At 34.3% G+C, this 21,159-nt stretch overlaps 2 protein-coding genes and 2 long non-coding RNA genes across 6 annotated transcripts in view; 2 read left to right on the plus strand and 2 right to left on the minus strand.

Annotated features, from left to right (window-relative positions):
- On the plus strand, positions 1-4,862 carry LOC110715351. 2 transcript variants are annotated; one of them, XR_002510292.1, is made up of 5 exons: positions 1-180; positions 284-343; positions 1,654-1,750; positions 1,843-2,002; positions 4,773-4,862. It is a non-coding gene; the product is annotated as an uncharacterized LOC110715351 (long non-coding RNA). The 2 variants fall into 2 exon arrangements; XR_002510291.1 differs by having other exon boundaries at positions 3-343.
- Positions 4,408-7,544, minus strand: LOC110715344 (cytochrome P450 71A26-like). The gene is made up of 2 exons (XM_021893906.1): positions 5,517-7,544; positions 4,408-5,313 (listed from the first exon to the last, which is right to left on the minus strand). The coding sequence occupies exons 1-2, from the start codon at positions 6,414-6,416 to the stop codon at positions 4,699-4,701; spliced, it is 1,515 nt and encodes a 504-aa protein (XP_021749598.1). The 5' UTR covers positions 6,417-7,544; the 3' UTR covers positions 4,408-4,698.
- The window catches only part of LOC110715349, a 22,415-nt gene continuing 6,212 nt past the window's right edge, over positions 4,957-21,159 (plus strand). The window contains exons 1-4 of one of the 2 annotated variants that reach the window (XR_002510286.1): positions 4,957-5,114; positions 5,224-5,344; positions 15,934-16,758; positions 17,996-18,067. This is a non-coding gene — a long non-coding RNA (uncharacterized LOC110715349). The remainder of the gene's footprint in view (positions 5,115-5,223; positions 5,345-15,933; positions 16,759-17,995; positions 18,068-21,159) is intronic. The other variant, XR_002510288.1, reaches the window with a different exon arrangement.
- LOC110715348 (cytochrome P450 71A6-like) lies at positions 18,101-20,315 on the minus strand. The gene has a single exon (XM_021893912.1). The coding sequence runs from the start codon at positions 19,680-19,682 to the stop codon at positions 19,062-19,064; it is 621 nt and encodes a 206-aa protein (XP_021749604.1). The 5' UTR covers positions 19,683-20,315; the 3' UTR covers positions 18,101-19,061.

Genomic DNA, 21,159 nt, shown 5'->3' on the forward strand with positions numbered 1-21,159 from the left:
TACCCTTAAAAAAAAAATTTAGGCCCAACATTTTTTATCCCTCAAAAAAATTTAGGCCCATCATTTTTTTCTCTCATCATATCATCAATTCTAATCCATCAAATTATGGCAAACAATTGGGAATAAAGGGAGTATTTACAAAACAATTATTGATTTATTACTCACTTGTTTCCCTCAATTGTAAGAATTCAAGATCAAAAAAGTTTGGCACTTTTAGATCACATTACGAGCTATATTTTGGTATACGAGTTTAATTTACTTCTTCATTCATGATGTTTATCAGTTTTACAAGATCTGGGGATTGCTAATTTTGGACTCAATCGATTAACTACTTGAATTATGGGTAGGTTCATGTCAATTTACTGTAATTTTCAGTTCTAATTTTATATAATTTGATTATTGTTATGCAAAATTTGGTTGGTTTGATTGAAATTGTTTAGGAAGAGTGTTAGGTAATCCTTGTTTTGATCATACAGTAATTTGATGTAATCTCTTTAATTTGATATTAAATTATTGGAAACTATAATATTGATTGGGAGCCTTTACAGCTGAAATGTGATGTTGTGATATTTTTATTACTACATGATTTTTTAATTTCATATAATGATGTTAAAATTATGTTATTCCGATTCGGCCAAGAGTTTTAAACTTGCACCGTGTCAGACGTGACCATTTTATGAAAATTATGCTAATTTTTGTCTAGTATGAAGTGTCCATATGTCATGCCTATTCCCGAGTGTGAAGTGTCTAGTGTCGTGATTTGAAGAGTTTGAGTAACATCGTGTTAGGCATGTCTGTCATAACCTAAGTGTCAAGTATTAACTCTGATTCAGCTAGCTGATAATTATTATATTCCATTACTCTTTTCATTTCTTAAAGATGTTCATACTACATATTTGGAATCTCTAAGTGAAAAATTCGAAGTTCGGCTGATTATTTCCTTGTGAAAAAAAGGTTGAGTATTAATTTATTTAGCATTGCGAGATCAAAGTTTTTTGCATTGAAAGTTAGGTAAATATAGATTAGGGAAATCTTTTAGGAACGGAGGGAGTTCAATGAGATAAATTCACTGGTTGTGTACTAATTGTACTTGGATAACTGAATGCTAAATGATTAGTTCTAGGAAGTTGGCTAGGTAGTAAATAGAGCACCACAATCCTTATTTCTTCTGTTCAAATTTTTTTACTAATTAAATTCCTAACATCATCAAAGTGTTGTAGAGAAGTTTTTGGTGATTTTTTTTTTTTGGTGTGTGTGTGTGTGTGTGTGGAGAAAAGTTGGTTTCTTGGTGAAAATGTAGGAAAATCGAGCTATATGACTTGAACATACTTAGCAGCTCTTGTAAAAAGCATTGTTAATTTTTCAAATAAGAGGCTGATTTTTCTTGTATTAAAGTTCATATTCCATTCTTGCAAATATTGCCATATGCCATAGAATGAGGCTGATTATAATCAACATGTCACATTATTCTGAGTACATAAACATTAACAGGATTGTTGGATTTTAGATACAATTGTGTCCTATGTCTTTTGCATCTGAATATCTGATTATTAAAATATTGATTCTTCTCTGGACAGAATTCCTGAGGATTTTCCCAATATATTGTGTCTCTCGGTATTTCTCATGCATTGATTTCTATTTGTGTTCTTGCAGCGGTGTCATAACCATTTATATTGACATCCTGTGAGGCTCTCGAAGCACCAGCAATGGGAGTGGAGGATGCAGCCTAAGTACCTTCATGATCACTGCTGTTAAGTACTTGATCTCTTCCAGATCATCTTCAGGCTCCATTTTTTTTTTTTTTTTTTTTGGTCTTACAACTCCTGGTACCTCACTTTGCAGTTCCTTCATAACTTGGGGACGTCTCAACAGCTTTGTCATTGCCCACTCTAGTAGTGTATAAGTTTTATCGGACCCAGCTGCAAACATATCCTTCATTGAATACAAAAGTGATTTCACAATTTTGTATGAATATCACAAGTTTTTGCCAGAAATAGCTGAGGTACCTTCTTATTTAAAACTATGTGTTGCACTTAAAGTTTTTGTATGCTTTGTTTGGCTAAATATGTGATATTTTTTCTCTCTTGATAAGTAAAAATACCTGTCTTTTAAAGAGACATGCTATTTTGAACTTTTATTATAGTCATTGAAATTTGACCTTGTCTTCAGATTTTAAGGGTTTATGTGTGGGCTGACAAGTGTGTACTAGGTATCGTTACCATTATAATGGCTTTAATGCTGTCCATGTGAAAAGCAACTGTATTTCCTTCTGAACATTTAACAAAATACCTACAAAGTCCTTTTCATTCTCTTCGTTTTCAGTCTTACGATCCATACACTTAGATAACATATTCAAGGTACTTATCAAAGTCTATGCCTATTATATCCATTCAACTGTCCATACCACTGAGTCGACCAATCCAGCCAAGCCAGGGTATGAAAATTCCCATACTGAACACTGCCATGACCTCAACAAACTCTTTCAAAAGCTGCCACTTCTCTGTTATGCTTCTTTCCAAAGGCTGCCTTACAGAACACATTGCTTGAGAGCATCTTCAAATTCTCACTTAAGTAATAGGGAAATGCTCTGATCATTTCAGCCCACTAGACTGACTTTGTCATTTCTAACCTTCTTAATAGATTGAACATTTTTGTTACTCAAGGGCTGTTGGACAGATATGCTCTTTACCTGCCTCCAATATTCCCCATAAGGTGAAAAGACTCTGTCTCTTTCATCATAGATGATCTTGCTCTTGTAGTGTGTAATTGAGGTCTATTGGAGAAGATGATATCATGACTCATACGTCCTCATGATCTTGTGTGCTATGACAAGACAAAAAAAAGGAGGTAGTGCTTCTGATGTGAATCAACATCACTTCTTCATGTTGCTTGGACAAAGAGTGTAGAGAGTAGTGTGGGAATTTGCCAAGTTGGTGAAGGTTACTAAAGACGGGATAATTTGTTGGGGAGGGTAGCAGTTTTCTGCTTCAGCCAGAATTTTTATTAAGAAATCTATAGGTGATGGTTAAGAAGAGAAAGAACCGGAGGGAGAGGGGATGGAAACTAAGGTTATTTAAGAATTGAATAACAGTAGACATTTCTTTGAGTGTTCTGTTTCACCTTGTGTGATAGCTGTAAGCCCGTTATTATTATATAGAACTAATAGAAGGAATCAAAGGAAGAAAAGGTTCAGGAACCCGATGGAATTTGTTAGTCACATTCTAGTGTTTATTCCATTGTATGTATTGAAGTGTCCATACCAGTGTATGTTTCCAGATTGGAACCACTTTTATTTGGATATGTATCCTGATATCATCTATTTTATGAAATGTTCTGCATTTTAATCCAAGATGAAGAGGCAACTCTTTCAATTGTCTAAACTAGTGTCCTTATGTGTCAAGGATCCTACCTAGGTATGTTAGGTAAAATGCAGAAATTGAGTACTATAGGGGAGCACTAGATGTTGTTCACTTGTTTCAGCGTTTGTCAGGATATTAGAAATCGATCTGGCTTGAGATATAACTTTTACAGGAAGGAGTAGAGGGAGGAATGAGTGGTGGCATAATAGTTGTTCAGGTAAGGATTTTAAGAACAGGGAAAGGGAAAACAAACAACTGCGTATTACTACTAGTTAGTGATGTGATTCGAGTTGTAAATTTCTGTGGTTCATTTCCTGAGAGTTCTCTACCTCAAAACACATTATCTTATCTTATAGACCATATTACATGGTTGTTGATTATAAACGTGTGGGTCATCTTACTCTAAGCTACTTATCTATTTAATAATGTCATGTTTCATGAAATTGACATTTAATTAATTATTGTCAATTTGTCTAATTGCTACCAGAAATGCGTTATGTTCTGGTATGTAGGACATGTACTACAGGAACTTAAATAGTTTCATGAAGTTTGTGGTATGTTCTGTTATGTTCTAAGTGCTACCAGAAATGTATTGTGTTTCATGAAGTTTTAGAATAGCCCAAATTTGTATCATGTATCATATTGTACCAATTTGTACATTATATCAGATTGTTGTTCACAAAGGGGACTAATGAACTTGACAATTTTGGTTTGTACAATGGACTACAATCTGAGTAAAAAACTCCACATGATAAATAATGATCTCAAACTTAGTTTGACTTCTTGCTTGGGAACCTGTCATCATCAAGAATGGAAATATGTTTACCTGCACTTTATCGGGTGGGTTAAGCTTGATTGGTTGATATGTAAAAACTGAGATGCTTATTGGTTTGCAACATTGGCTATTGTACCAATTGTTGTTTCCAGGGAATTGAATTCAATAGAGAATCTAAATACAGGCACAGTTGGAGTGGGGAAGCTTATGGAAAGGCACCTCCTTTTCTTCCAAAGTCACTATCTCTAAAAGGTAGCTTGAGATCAGGAGGAATCAGCTAAGGAATTGACTGGGTGAAGTCATTTATTTTTATTTTTTAAAATACGACACCAACATAATTATTACCCTAATGCCTTTGAAGAGGCTTCATCATAGCTTAATTAGGGACATCAGAAACTTTATACTAAAAACATAATCATGAACAGGATTAAAATAAATACGAGTAGGACATAAATAAACTCGGACATGGAATTGTTATTGTTGGATAATTGATACTGTTGGTCTACTGCCTTGAGCATCTGTGATTCAAATATCAATTCTTTTGTTAATATGTGCAGCATGTTCTCAGCTGCAAGAATATAAAGTTGCAATGGCCATAAGAGGATCCCGTCTATTGATTGTTATGCCTGGATTTTCAGGTACTTCAGGAGCCTCATCTTCTGCTCCATTGGCTGATTTCCAATCAAATGAGTAGAGAAGATTTGCTAGCATGAGCTCAATTTTGAATGAAGCAAAGGGTATCCCTGGGCAACCTCTTCTGCCAGCTCCAAAGGGAATCAACTGGAAATCCTGTCCCTTGAAGTCTACTGTAGAGTTCAGGAACCTCTCTGGACGGAACTGCTCAGGCTCTGCCCAATAATTTGGGTCTCTCTGTATTGCCCATGCATTGATGATTACTTGTGTCCCCGCAGCAATGTCATACCCATTTATTTTGGCATCCTGGGAGGGATACCGAAACAGCAGCAATGGGAGTGGAGGATGTAGGCGAAATACTTCCTTGATCACTGCTTTCAAGTACTTCATATTTTCTAAATCATCTTCAGATACCATTGTTTTTTCTCTAACAACTCCCCTTACCTCATCTTGCAGTTTTTTCATGACTTGGGGATGTCTCAGCAGCTCTGTCATTGCCCACTCCAGTAGTGTGTATGAGGTGTCGGACCCAGCAGCAAACATATCCTTCATCAAATGCAAAACCAGTTTTGACTTTGTAAGTTTTAACTAGCTTAAGCTGAAATAGTTGTGGTACTTTATTTTGATTATCTGCTTTGCAAATTTATGTGGAAATTTTTATTGGTGATCACTATTGGACTTTTAATATTGACTTCTGTTGTACAATAATTAATTAAAGTGGGAATTAAGGAAGTAGTAGGAATTCTTACCAGTACAATGGCTTTGATGTTGTCCATGGAAAGAGCAGCTGTGTTTTCCTTCTGAACATCCAGCAAAATGTCCACAAAATCTTGTTCACTTTCATCCTTTTCAACCTTGCGATCTAGATGCTCTTGGACTACATGTTGAAGAAATTTATCAAACTCTTTCGCGACTTTGTCCACCCGATTATTCAAACCAGTGAGTTGATCAATCCAGCCAAGCCAGGGTATGAAATCTCCCATACTGAAAACTGCCATGACCTCTACAAACTCCTTTAAAAGAAGCTTAAAATTGGTTCCCACTTCTCCAGCATACTTCTTTCCATAGGCTGTCCTACACAACACACTACTTGTGTATGCTATAAAAATCTCACTTAAGTTTACTGGTGATTGTTCTGATCTCTTGATCGTTTCAATCACCAGAGTGACTTCTTCTTCTCTTACTCTTCGGAAGGATATAACCTTTTTGTTACTGAGCATCTGTAGGACACAGATGCTCCTTATCCGTCTCCAATATTCCCCATAAGGTGAAAAGACTATGTCTTTGCCATCATAGATTATCTTGCTAGTGATGCGTGATTTAGGTCTATTAGAGAAGATGGCATCATGGGTCTTCAAGATCTCGCAAGCTGCGCTTGCAGATGAGACAACAAAGGAAGGTGTGCTACCTAGGTGAATCAACATCACTTCTCCATATTTCTTGGACAAAGAGTACAATGAACGATGTGGGAATTTGCCAAGTTGGTGAAGGTTGCCTAAGATGGGCAACTTTCTCGGGGAGGGTGGCTGATTTCTGCTTTGCATAGGATTATTATTTAGCCATTTGTAAAGGAAGATCAAGAAGAGTATGAACGTTAGGGAGAGGGGATGGAAACAAATATTCTCTAAGAACTGAAGAATATTAGACATTTCTTCTAGTGTTCTGTTTCACTTGGAGCAATATGAAGCTTTAACTTGTAGCTTCAATTTATAGTAGGAATGCAAAGCAGAAGTTTAGGAGCTTGAAGGTGTACGTGACAATCGTGTTAGTAAGGATATCTTTAAGATTTTAAAAATCATAATGGAGCAATCAGTTTCTAGAAACGAATATGTCAACAACTTTTATAGTTTTATTTATATATTGTTTGAAGAACTCTAAGTTACTATTTTGGTTGTAGTTTCATTATTTATTTGTATTTTTATCTTGCCAAAATCATATCCCTTCCCATCTTAAAAAAAGTTAATCAACTCATCCAACCAAAACATCTAGATATCAAATTAAATAAAAAGTAATATATAAATTGTGTAGAAATCCAAATGATGCATTTAAAAAATACAGAGTTAGTATGAAAATAAATGGACCCATATGTAAATATAAAAATCAGTGGGACCATTCCTTTTGGCGACGAAAAAAAAATTATCTCCTGGCCGACGACAAAATTCTTCTTTCTCACCCAAAGCCTCCGAGATATATGTGGTCCATTGTCACCTCATTGGTAGCAAACTAATATCCAACAACCAAAAAGTTAGATTGCATTAGATATTAGGTTTGTAGAAAGTGTTGATGAGGGGATGGTGATTTAAGTGTTGGTGGCTTAGGTGTTAGAAGGTGATGGTACTCCTTGTTAGTGGTGGTGGTGGCTTAAGTGGTGGTGGTGGCTTAAGTGGTAGTGATTGCAAGTAAGAGTGGGTAGAAATGAGAGTAGAATAAGCTATTCAAGTTAATTTTAATTGATCAAAGGATATTTTGTTCATTACGTATAGCGTTATGGCAAACTAACTTTGGAATGGAGAGATTACATTTTCTATACACGGTTGTAATTATGCAAATCTAATAACATCAAAGTAAGGACAAGGACAAAAAAGTCTAACGTGATTGAATTTCTTTGATGTGGTCCAAGGAGTGTATGATCTTCTAAATGTGAAGGGTTTGGATAGATTATACATTTGGGTAATAGTTAGTTTTTTTTTGGATTAGGCAAGCAAGGCTTGCTTGCTGTTAGGATTGTATTTGACTTTTTTTTATTCATCTTACATAAATCTCAACCAAACACATATTCTTTTATATATATATATATATATATATATATATATATATATATATGAAGACGGCAAATCCTTTACCTGTTCTTTTTGGGAATTTAAATTATCATATATATCTTGATTTTAGTATGGACAGAATTAATTGAAATTATTTAGCTAAGAAACTCTATAATGGCTTATATGATGAATATATATAATCATATATTTTTGGCTCTATGTAGAATCATGTCGGTTCAACTTATCCTTGAAAAGTACATATAATGATGAATAATAGGATTAATTTAATTTGATATATCTGAAAAGAACATCAATTGATGAATAATATGTGGTTCTATATTTCTGTTTTATAATCCCTTGATCCCTTTAGATTTGCCTCATAGTAGAATTGTTATTTTATTAAGTTTTAGTTGGTTGAAGTTAATGAAAAAGAAAATTGGTGAGGCAAAGTCAATGAGACATCTTAAAAGGAATATGGGAGCAATATATGTGGTGAAGGAGTGCTAGTATAAAATTGCTGAATATTTGAAGTTTGTAGTTGAGCTTATATGTTGGGTTCAAGTGCGTAGAACATATCTTTCCGTGTGCCGTACGATACTTGTTGAGTTCTTGATGACTTCTTGCAGTTAGTTATTTGTTTTATATTTATGGTTAATGATGCTAAAAGGGGTAATGACAATGATTCATAAGAGGCTTAGTAGAAGCCAACTTGACGAGAGTCAGAAAGTAAAAGGAAAGAGAGAAGCAATTTTTTGCTGTGAGACAAGCTAGGACATGAGTAGAGGCTAGCAGTCCAAGGTGACTTTATTTCCGGACGAAGGAGTAGTTTTTAATGATGATTAACATCTGTAATTAGTTTAAAATTATTATATTAGTTAGGAACCTAGGATATGCCATTTCTTGCACTTCACACCTAGCTGCAACTTGCCTGGGCTGTATATGGAAAAAAAAAATTGTTTAAATGATAGTGATGGGCTGAGAAGACAAGATCAAGACTGATAATTTGTTTTATATGAGTATAAGCATAATTGCATTAACTTAACACACGTAAATAAAATTTTCGTCTTTTTTCTAGTTTAGCTGAAAGAAGGAATTGTAACAAACTGCAAAGATTAGCATATAGAAGATGTCTAAGGCGCACTTTATAAAACTAAGCTTATAGATATTTTAGTTCATGCATCCATTTTTTTTTTCCTTCACATATTTAGCGTATAAAAAGTATTTTCTTTTTCATCTAACTTATCTATATTTTACCATAGACTAGATATACTCTATGCCATGTTCTGGACCTTCTGGTGCTTCTAGATTTGTTTCTTTTGCTAGCATATGAATCACAGGTGTCTTTTCCAAGGTATGACTATTGAAGGAGTTCTTTTTAGGTGTGTTTAGTAGTTTATTCAATTAGCAAGCGTAGGTTTTGACAAATGATGTGTAATATGGATTAAATTTTTGGTTTGATATTTTTTTTATAAGTAACAAGAAATGGAAGCAATATAAATTCACAAAAATGTCCCACTATCTATGTTATTATTGTCATCGTTTTCTGTAGTTGGTGGACTATGTCTATACAAGAAATTTAATTGCATCACATTTGAGCTAGTTTGTCTTGTAACTTTTACTCTCTTCATTCATATGGCATCGGAATTTTTTACCCTTTTTATCTGCATTGAACCAGTTATGTGATCACTAAATTCAGAATAAGATAGTACATTTTTTGGATGCCAATATGCCATTACCCCTGAATTATGTCTGGATAACCTTAACATATTTTCTTGTCTACTACACGCCCTTATAATCGTATTCCTATAGTCTGACTGATATTTTCTTGTAAAGGCTAAAGAAGTAAGTGTTTATGTTTTGATCATGGCCAGTGAGCCACAACGGTCTTCAGACTAGATATCGAAAATATATTTATGCTTAACTGGTTTTGAGGTCTAAAACCTCTTTACTGTTGATCACTACTTGAACTGGAAACTGTGAGTAAAACTTCTAAAATATGATTCAGTTGTTGTATGTTTCTACAATTTCTATGAACTCATAGGCCACTTGTTATATATGCAGGCACAAATTAGCCTTCTCCTTATAGATTACTCCCTCCGTTCCTTTTTGTTTGCTCCATTTGCCATAAATAGATGTCCATTATTTTTTGCCCCATTCCATTTTGGGGCATGGTTATTACTCACTAATATTGACTAGGGACCACCCACTATCTTTCTTTTACCATTTTTTAATAATATAAATTTGTGGGATGGAGCGAAAAAGGGGACGGAGGGAGTAATACTTAGCTTGCATTGGCGTTGGTGTTACAGTTTTGATTTTCACATGTATTCTTTCTTATCACAGTGTATCCTCTGTTGTAAAGTTCTAAATTTATGTTCCTGTAAGAGTTGAATTGGTTGTACTGAGAGTGGTAATTTTTGATTAATTTGGTTGCATGAGTAGTATTTTCTAGATACTCCATATTTTTCTACTCTATTTTCTTATACGAAGTATACGTAAGTTTCATGATAACATTTTGATTTTCTTGGGTAAAGATTGTGCCTTTTCTTTCTAAGTCCCATTAAGTTACCCAGTATCAAAGATTGTACTCTCTTCGTCTCAAAATATGTGACATAGTTAACATTGTACACACGCCACTGTACTAGTTTGATTTTATTTTTACATAATTAAATACTAGAATATAAATTATTTTATAAATTATATTATATGTATCTAACAACATATTTTATGATAAAATATGTTTTTATTATGTTAGTAAAAAATCGTGTTCAAACGTAATACGAGTACATAAATAGTGAAAAAAGTCCAATATCACACATATTCTGGGATGGAAAGAGTAGTAACATACTCTAAGGGGGTGTTTGTTTAGGGGGATAAAAAGGTAAGGATAAGGATAAGGATAAAGGATGAGAATAAAAGAAAAGTAGTGTTTGTTTAGAGGGATAGGGATTAAAAGGGGGTTGAGGATAGGGATTAAAACACCCCTTTATCCCTCCATTTCTACAACTAAGGGGGGTGGTATAAGGGTAAAGGATAAGAAATAGGCTAAAAATACCAAAACCCTAATGAAATTGAAAGAATAAGGGAAAAGGGTAGGAGTTAGTAAGGGTATTTTTATAATTTTACTACTTATCCCTAATTTATTTCCCATAGTTACCCATAAACATGAGATAAGCATTATTTATCCTTGTCCCACCTATCGATTCCCTATTTTTATTCTCCCTCCTTATCCCTCTTATTCCCATCCTCCAACTAAACGCCCCGTAAACATTTCTACCTTTTTTCTCTATCAATAAGGTTCCGTTCTCTTCACCTTATATTTGTTGAACTAAAATTATTTTAACCGAAACAAAATTATTTTTACTAAACTTAAATTATTTTTACTGAACTGAAATTCTTTTTGTTGAACTAAAATTATTTTTACTAATTTTCTGTTATAATTTTTTTTTTAAGAAAATTGAGTTTTACTGAAGTGAACTTATTTTTATTGAACTGAAATTATTTTTAACTTATTTTACTGAACTGAACTAATTTTTACTGAACTCAAATTATTTTTATTTAATATTATTTTTTTAAGGTAAAGAGAACCGGAGCAAACAATTGGTGATTTTCTCATTATTATTCACTTCCCCCAATTCTAAGAATTTAAGATCAAAAAAGTTTGGCACTTTGAGATTAAGTAATGAGCGATATTTTCATATACGAGTTTAATTTTCTGCTCCATTCAATCATCCATTCATGATGTTTATCAGATTTTCAAGTTCTGGGCATTGCTAATTGAAAGTCTAACTGGCTAATACAAGAGGGGGGGTGAATTGTATTTGAGGTGAATTCTAAAAACTTTTGCGGAATTTATCTAAATAAAATAACGATGAGAGAAGATATAGGCTTTTCCAAATTTCCACTATGTAATCAAACTCTTTACAAGTGAAGATTCTAACCCGTTAATAAGTTCCACAAATTAGGAACTTGTTCCCAACTCTCACAGAAGACTTCAGCAACGAAGCTTCCTTAACCTCACTTTACAAACTCACAATCCCAACCCCAAAGTACTTGAATACAATCTGTGATTACAAATACCTATTGCACTCGAGAATATAAGAAGGATAATAACTCTCTTTATGTTATTAGATGGCTACTGGAATTTTTATGCTCAAGAGTTGTATTTTGCAATGAATATGGTCGTGGTTTAAATAGGGAGATTTAATCCTTAACCTCCACACCCCTCAACCACTTGCCAGTGAACACCCACTAACTAATAGTGGAGAATGTGACTATGATCAAGGTAGTGGAGATTTCTTAAATCTCTCCTTTAATCCACGTAGCAATCAACATGCTAAAATATAGTTTCTGGAAAAACAACTTTGTTGAGATATTCATGCAACAATATTTGACTTAATCAAATATTCCGTTATTAAAGGATTTAAAAAGATTTTATTTTGAAAAGATAATTTATAAATTATTTAATTATTTAAAAACAACTAAGATAATTAATTTAGGTTAATTATCTTTATTTAAAAATAGTAAATTAGATAAAACATTTATAAATTATCTTTTGCTCAAAAAAAGATTATCTTTTTAAAACTAATTTTTATATTCCAGTAGTCTTAAACATAAATCATTGAGTTCCTTTCCAACTTGTATTATTGAGTGCTCACAATTAAAAACTAGAACGTGAGATTTGCATGAGGCTTTTTAGAGAATGCTACTCCGCATCCAGGTTCCTACTCCGGAACGAACTTTGCTTGAACCCTTTATTCACCAAAGACTTAAAACGCTCATTAGTCAAGTTTGTCAATTTGTCCATCAAAACTAAAAGGGTCAACAAATTCCCCCTTTTTGAGGCATGCAACATAAACTTAAAACAAAACATGAAAACTAAAAAAAAAACAAACAGAGTAATTAAAGAACTTAGAAAAGTACTTTAAAATAAAAAGACTGAGCAAAAGAAAAATTAACAAGGACTTTACTAACTTAAAAAAAAAAAACTTAGACTACTAGGACTTTATTTTCCTTAAAATTATACCTTCGATGTGTGAGTTCCTTGGTACACGCCTTAGCCGCCATGAAGTTTGTCTTTTCCCCCTTTTGGCATTATCAAAAGATTGAAAAAAAAAAACAGTTTGCTATACTCCCACTAGACTACGTAGGGAATAGTGAGCTCAAATAATGCAAGGCAAATATAAGTTAGGCATTGAATTATCAACAAACACACACAATCATATGAAAAATAAGAGCCGAGTTCCGATTTAGGAAATAGAAGAGGAACATAGAGAATGTAGCAAAGGATAAAGGCGTACAAACCAAAGTTCAGAGAGATTAAACAAAACCAAAATAAAATTGTTCAACACTAATTTTGGACTGGATCGATTAACTACTTGAATTGGTATGTTCATGTAAATTTACTGTGCTTTTCAGTTCTAATTTTAAATCATTTGATTATTGTAATTTCAAATTCGGTAGGTTTGATGGAAATTGTTTCGGAAGAGTGTTAGGTTATTCTTGTTTTGATCATACAGTAACTTGATGTAATCTCTTTAATTTGATATTAAATTCATGGAAATTATAAATTAATGGTTGATTGGGAGGTTTTACAGCTGAATGTGATTTTGGGAAATTTCTGTCACATGATACTGTTTTGAAAATTATGTACTTGTATTTTATAATGATGTCTAGGCTATGTTATTTTGATTTGGCTAGGCGTGTTAAACTTAGGACCGTGTTCAAGTGTCAGACATGACCGCTTAATGATAATATAATGTTGTTGAATTTTTGTCTAGTATGAGTGTGTAGTAATCAGTGTTGGTGATTTGAAGAGTTGGAGTAACATCATGTTAGGCATGTTAGTCATGACCTGAGTGTCAAGTAACCAACCATGATCCGGCTAGCAGTGTGATAATGATTATATTCTATTACTCTTTTTCGTTTCTTAAAGATGTTCATATTTGAATTGTCTCAGTTAAAGAATCATTATTTAGCTTAGTATTCCCTAAAAAAAGGGGGGGGGGGGAAGGCAGTGTTAATTATTATTATTATTATTATTATTATTATTATTATTATTATTATTATTATTATTATTATTATTAGTATTATTATTATTATTATTATTATTATTTTAATTTTTAGCATTGCATGATCAAAGTTTTTGCATTTAAAGTTAGGTAAAAATAGATAGGGTGATAGGGACATCTTTAGGAGCAGAGGGAGTGTTGTGAGATAAACTCACTGGTTGTGTACTAATTGTACTTGGATGACTAGTACTGGGAGTCTGGGAAGCTGGCTAGGTAGTAAATAGAGCACCATAATTTTTCATTTCTTCTATTCTTTTTTTTTTTTTTTTTTTTTTAAATGATATCAACAGAAGAATTTTAGTGAAGTTATGGTGACTTTTTTTATTATTTTTTTTGGCGGAGAATAGTGGGTTCTTGGTGAAAATGTAGGAGAATCAAGCGAAATGACATTAAACATACTTAGCAGCTCTTTTCAAAAGCATTTTTTATTTTTCCAGTAAGAGGCTGATTTTCCTTGTACTAAAATTCACATTCCGTATTTCCATTCTTGCATGGTGTAACGAATCAAAGCAAGCCACATGTGCTTTATACAAACAATACCCAGGTCAGGAAAGGTGTCACGGTCCGAGTGATTCAACACCAGATCGTGCGGCGCGCTCTCGTCTTTTGGCGACAAGGGCGCAAGCCTAAAGCAAGGAGGTTCGTGAGCACACAGCAACACGGACCTACGGTGTCTCAAGAGGGCGCACGAGAACAACGAGTGCGGAGTCGGGGCTTGTGACGGCCGATACTTCGAAGCGGGCACAAGCGGAACCGACGAAAATGAGGACGTCTCTAGGGTCTCTTGGTTTGGTGGGGGATGCTTTAAAACAAGGCAAGCACAATATCTATAAAGGCTTAAACAACACACAAGTCTTAAAGCAATAACAACGGGGTAGAGAGCTTTGATTGAATAACCATTCGCTCCCTAAAGAGCTTTATATTGCATTAGTAGAGAATTACAAGTGAACGTTGAAATGACAGTAACACAATAATTCTCCCTAGGGTCTAGAAAAATAAAAAGAAAGACTAAAGAGACATTACATAAGGAAAATATAAGGAAAATAAAGAAGAATACATAACAAAGAGGTTGGATTCTAACAAAAGGACACTTCTGAGCACTATCTCAACTAAGGTGCTGAGGCACAACCACACCAAGCAACAGCAACTTAAAGCTGCAGCCCTTAGTTGGCAATTGGGGTAATGACAAAGAGGTGAAAGGATTAAGGGCTCAAACTAATTGCAATCAACCCACAACAATGAAGAACATGCAAGCACAACAACTAAGAACAACCATGAAGAAATTAACGCAAATAAAAAGGAGACAAAGTTACTGTGGGAAAACCCGAGAACCGGGAGAAAAAACCCACCTTGCACTATGGAGTAGTATTGATGATGAATGAAATCAAGATTACAAGCATGAATTGTATTGAATTCCAATGCTCCTCACAAAACCTCTCATAAACCCTCTCTCAAGTGTTTAATGTTTGTGAATACTTGATAAAGAAGCTAAGAAAAGATATATATAGTCTAGGAGTATAAAGACAATCCAAGGGCTAGCAATTAAACAAGAAGCACGGGCTCAAATCGAGCCGTCGAACCAGAGCACCAGGGGGTTCGGCCGAACCTACCCAGTGTTCGGCCGAACCTACCCAGTGTTCGGCCGAACTTGAGGTGGTTCGGTTGAACCCCCCTTGGTTCGGTCACTCCTCCTCTTTTGCAAAAAACGCAAAGGTCCCTTGAGGTTCGATCGAACCTCGGTAATGCCATAGAGAGGGTTCGGTCGAACCTCCTCTATCAAGCTTCCCTTTGATTCCTCCTTATGTCTCCTTATATTGATGCATCTCCACACTAATCCTAACAAGGGGTAGTAAAGTTAGTAATTGAAGCTGTACTATTTGGCTAAGTAGAAATAGGTAGAGAGGAGTAGAAGGAAGGTAGGCAGAAAGTTGGTGAGAACCTTTTGGAGAGTTATGGCCTAAAGCCATTATTGGAGAGTTGTGAGCTTAACTCACTATCGAAGATTGATAGCCTTAAGCTATTAAATTATCGCTTTTAACCATTCCACCATTATCAATCAATTTAAAGCTTTCACCTTTATTAATTTGCTAGTTAAAATCAGAAATTTGTTCTGTTATATTGATTTCTACTGGGTGACCGAACTCAGCTCATTACACATGGTCACTCATTATTGCTATATGCCATAGAATGAGGCTGATTATAATCAACATGTCACATTATACTGAGTACATAAACATTAACAACATTGTTGGATGTTAGATATACAACTGACGTACTAACTGAGTCTTGTGTCTTTTGCATCTGGTGATTCAAATGTTGATTCTTGATTGACAAAGTTGATTGCCTGGGATGTTATTTAGCTGCAAGAATACGGAGTTGCAATGGCTATAAGAGGATACCGTCTGTTGATTTTCACACTCGGGCTTTCAGGCACATGAAACACTTCATTTTCTACTCCATTGGCTGATTTCCAATCAAAAGAGTAAACAACATTTGCTAATGCTATTTCAGCAAGTGGCTAGAGCAAAGGGTGCCCCTGGACAACCTCTTCTCCTGCTTTAAACGGAATCAACTGGAAATTCTTCTCTCTGGATTTAATTCCACAGGATTTCCCAATATATCGGGTCTCTCTGTATTGCCCATGCATTGATTATTACTTGTGTCCTTGCAGCAATGTCATAACCATTTATTATTTTATTTTATCTTATACTCTCTTTCTCTGGCATTGAACCAGTTATGTGACTGCTAAATTCAGAATAGATGATACATTTTTTTATGCCATTACACCTTTTGTTTGTGTGGATAACCCTATCATATTTTTCTCGTCTTGTTTTTTACATGGGAAGAAAACTCTGTTTTGCTCCGACTCATATCAAACACGGATATGTATTATATTTTGGAGAAGTGGAATGAAGGGATGCATTGTAGTTAATCTCAGGGTTATAGAACAGGAGACTGGATATGGAATCACTCTTCTACTTTAAGTGCATCATAAGATTTCATAGCCTTACAAACAAATATTAATTAGAGTTAGAACATCTTTAACCGTGTTAATATGCAGAACAATTCGCATTATCTGAGGAGATGAAAGGATATGAACAAAATGGGCTAATGTGACTGTTTTGCCTTGACATGGTCCAAGGAGTGTATGATCTTCAAAGGTGAGCAGTTCCTAATATAAGCTATTCTTTTTCGTCTCAGCTGAATTAGCTTCTAAACTTGGATCATGGTTGCTTGCTGTTAGGATTGTGTTTGACTTTTTTATCTACAAAGTTAAAATTTCAACCAAACTTGAGTTATCCTTTTTTTCAATAAGATTGTGGGAAATTCTTATTTAATTCCTTTTTCAAGCTTTTATCTGATCAGTAAATTGACATTAGTGTGAAATGGCATTTGTTTTTAACACCATTTACTCATTTAGATCTAAAACTCCATAGTAGCTTATGTGATGAATATATTATCAAGATTTTCTTATCTTTGTAGGATCAAATTTGACTTAATATACTTGAAGATAACATTAATTAATGAATATATTATCAAGATTTTCTTATCTTTGTAGGACCATTTAGAAGTCATGCATTTCCGTGTGCCGTCCCATATATGTTCAATTCTTGACGACTTTCTGCAATTTATTATCTGTTTTATATTTATGTTCACTCAAGTGAGAAAATTGATACAAGTCTTTGCTAATTTTCTTGAAAATGGCATCAAACAAGCTATGTTGATTGAAGCCATCCAGTAGAGCTAAATTATTAAAAGCTGTCAAACTACACATAACTTATTAGAGCAGATGGTTTATTATTAAAGTGATTAGCAAAGAACAAATTGGTTGAATAAGAAATAAGAGAGTTAAAGAGACAAGAGTTTGGAAGGTGGGAAAGTCATTCAATCAAACCACTTGAAGACTATAAAACCTACCTAAAATAAGAACATTTGTATTGATTTCAATAAGGGTGGTTATCAATGTTCAATAAGACAGCAAGAAGTTAGTTTCCATGTCCTTCATCTTGATAGAAATATTATTGGTTACAAAGTAGCTTAGAGGCTATGGTCTGAATTAGGAAACGGAAGGAGGGGGTGGCTTGAATTTGTTGGACTACTTCTAATTGTGAGTGTCTTTCAATTAAATATTGCTTACTCTCTTACACCTTGTAGGTGTGGCTGTGTTTTTACGTTGTCATTGATCATTGTAGCCCTGTGCAAAATGTGTTTGTCCCAGCATCAAACATGCCCTGCTTGAGGTTTATTTAAATGTCTATGAGATCAATGCAAGTGCATGTATTTTGGCTTAATTCTGAGAGTATTTGATTAATAAGTTTATCTGGTGTTATTTTTTCTTGAAAACATCGGTTCTTTGTCCTGTCTCTTATCACCGGTGGCTGTTTTTTGGACATACAGGACCTTTACACACACAAGGAATTTATATGGCAGTGGACAATAAATTATGTTGAAAGACCAAATTCTCAGAAGGTATATGTTTTCAGTAAATCTCTATACTCAATATCAAATAGTTTGTATATATACTACGTGATAACAGATTTTGACCAAAGAAGTTTAAACACTCACCATAGAATAGATGGTGTTATTGCCATATCTCTGCAGTCATAATACCGGATCTTTATGATTACCTAAGTTGTGTTTTGTTGACGAATTTACAATAGTACTCCGTTAGTTTTTCTGCCTAGGTAAAGCAGTGTATAAGGTCACCATAGGTTAGCTTGATTATTCGAGGACAGGGAGAGTGGAGCCTGTGGGTGAAATCAACTGTGTGGCTCAATGCCTGACCCAAGAGAGGCTCTTTTTATTATCAAAGTCCCTACTCGCTTAACCTAACTAAACAAAAGAAAGGTTGTGGATCTTTAGGGAAAATTTCTGTGTGGCGGTTGTTGTGATAGTGTGTCTATTCTTTAGAATTATTATGGAGAGTAGGACATCACTCTTTGCCCTTTTAATTTATTTCTTACAAATTCAGATAGTATCAAATTATGACAATGATTTGTCATGACAGTTTGAGAGCTGGAAATTTTTGGCACGGAACAGCTTCTTGTAATAATTTCGGGTGGTTTTTGTCATCCTCTCCACAAAATGATAAAATAAATTTTTTTTTTTTAAAAAAAATCCACTGATGTAAAATCATGTAAGTTGCTTTTCATGTGTTTACTTTATAAGGAGAGAAATAGAATGTAAAAAGAAAAGTGGTCCCAAAAATTTTCCAACTTGGGTAAAAAAATTCAAATTCGTATTATTGCCAAAAAAAAAAAAAAAAAAAAAAAAAGGACTTTACGAGACGAAGGAAGTATGAAGTATTGATGTTTTGCAGTTATATGCTTACATCAATATAATGGAGAACTGCTATTATTTTGCTTTTTATCTTAACCTGTTAGTCTGTTACAATATAGAGACTCACAGATCAACTAGGCTAGTTAACTCCCTTTCTCAATTTGGGAGCATTTATAATTCATTACTAAAGATGTGGAGAAGCAACAGCTAGAAGAGGAGTTTTTCTATGTATAGTGAGGCCAGTGCTCTCAGACATATCCATTGTTTCGCCTTTGACTCCAACAGGCAACTTCCAATCAAACTTGTGCACAAGGTTTGCAAACACTAGCTTGATATTAGCTATCGTAAATGATATTCCTGGGCAAATCCTTCTTCCTCCTCCAAATGGAATTAGCTCAAAATCCTGCCCTTTGAAATCTATTGAAGAATGCAAGAATCTCTCTGGACGAAACTCCTCAGGTTCTTGCCAAGTAATCGGATCTCTCTGGATTGCCCAAACATTAAAAAAAACAAGAGTCCTAGCAGCAATGTAATAACCCATTATCCGTACATCTTGGGTTGATTCACGAGGCACCAATAATGGAATTGGTGGATGCAGCCGTAGAGTCTCCTTGATCACTGCTTCTAAGTACTTCATTTTCTCCAAATCATCCTCAGTTATATGATCTTTGTTGCCAATTCCTCTTACTTCTTTTTGCAGTTCTTCCATTACTCTAGGATTTCTCAAGAGCTCTGTTGTAATGCTAGACTTAGGCCTGTTGGAAAATACAGCATCATGAAGAGTATATGAGCATAAGCTCACCATAGTCTCAGTTATAGTCTCAGTTATAATGCTAGACTTAGGCCTGTTGGAAAATTCACTATAAGTGTAGGTTTTTTGCCCAAGTAGATGAGCATAAGCTCACCATACCGGTCAGACAAAGCCTGGAGAGAGCGGTGAGGGTGCACGCCTAGTTGGTGAAGATGTCCTAGAATTGGCAATTTTGGTGGAGATGGTGGTAAGTTTTGGAAATTTGAAGAGTTGGTGGAGAGCCATTTGTAGAGGAAGATTATGAAGAAGAGTGAGGGGAGAAGGAATAAGAGGGGATGAATGTGAATTGAATTAAGGAATTTTTCAAACATTTGAAGAACACTAGACATTCTTGAGCTCTATAAGTTTACTCAATGCTTTGTGTGTTGATTGCTATCTCGATGATTTATACTGCCATTAAGGTGACCTTGCATGGCTTTCCCCACATCATTAAATTTTGGCATATTAGGGCAACAACAATAAGAGGTTTGTCTTCATACACTTTTGAGTTTGTAGCTAGACAAACCCATTGTTGTATGGAAAAATTACAAAAGAATAGGTCGCTACTCCCCCCCTCCGTTACTTTTTACTATTTACGCCTTAATTTTTATGATCAACCTTTATAAATTTTGACCATAAAATCATAAATACTCATTATTATAAACATTAAAACCGTATCATGTAAAATCTTGTTAAATTCAACTAAATATATACTCTTAAAATATTAAATTTGTAGAATTGTTACTCGTATATTATTGAATAGCTAGATTATGGTGGTCAAAGACGTGCATTGAAGATTGTAAAATTCAATGCTTAAAGAGTAAAGTAACGGAGTATGCTGCTTAAGATATTGAAGTCCAATGTTGTTCCTAGGAACTAGGGTGGAGATTCTAAAATTCCAACATTGCTCTTTAAAAAGAACGAAATAAGTACAAGTTATTTCATTGGCTTAAAGTCCTTGTCTAAATTATTTTTTATGATCTGCCCTTTTGTACGAAGTAATATATTGGCAACCTTAATGCGTGGACAACACGTCTGCACATTTTTGTCAATGGTTATGCCAAATTTGCTAACTAGTTGATCCATAAATACTAGAGATTATCAAATTTATTTTGTAATCTTTGGTGAAGATGTGGATAGCTACAATATATGAGATTTTTTTTAATTTATATTAATTTTTTAAAAGATAGCATTTAGATTTATATCCGCATCTTGCATGCACCCGATTACATTATGTGGCCGCTTGTAAAAAAACACAGTGTCCCCTATAACAATAAGTGAATAACTCTTACAATATTGACTGAGTAATTCCTATAACACTGACAAAGTAATCCTTGTAATGTTGACCGGGTAACAACAACCCCATAATAGTTAGTCACACAATGTCACCAACCATATAAGAATTTCTGTTAAGAGTTATGAGGCTGTTTTGGAGCCTTGTAATTAAAAGGTAAGAAAATGACAAATTGGTATAGTTAAACGCGGTTGTATG

This window comes from Chenopodium quinoa, unplaced genomic scaffold (assembly GCF_001683475.1).
Source record: "Chenopodium quinoa cultivar QQ74 unplaced genomic scaffold, ASM168347v1, whole genome shotgun sequence".
NCBI lineage: Eukaryota > Viridiplantae > Streptophyta > Magnoliopsida > Caryophyllales > Amaranthaceae > Chenopodium > Chenopodium quinoa.

Bases quoted from the DNA above. Each gene is read 5' to 3' on its own strand.
- LOC110715348 (XM_021893912.1), bottom strand. From the start codon at position 19,682: ATGGTGAGCTTATGCTCATATACTCTTCATGATGCTGTATTTTCCAAC.
- LOC110715344 (XM_021893906.1), bottom strand. From the start codon at position 6,416: ATGTCTAATATTCTTCAGTTCTTAGAGAATATTTGTTTCCATCCCCTC. The intron at 5,314-5,516 runs GTAAGAATTCCT...CATTTGATGAAG, and splicing joins ACATCAAAGCCATTGTACTG to GATATGTTTGCTGCTGGGTC.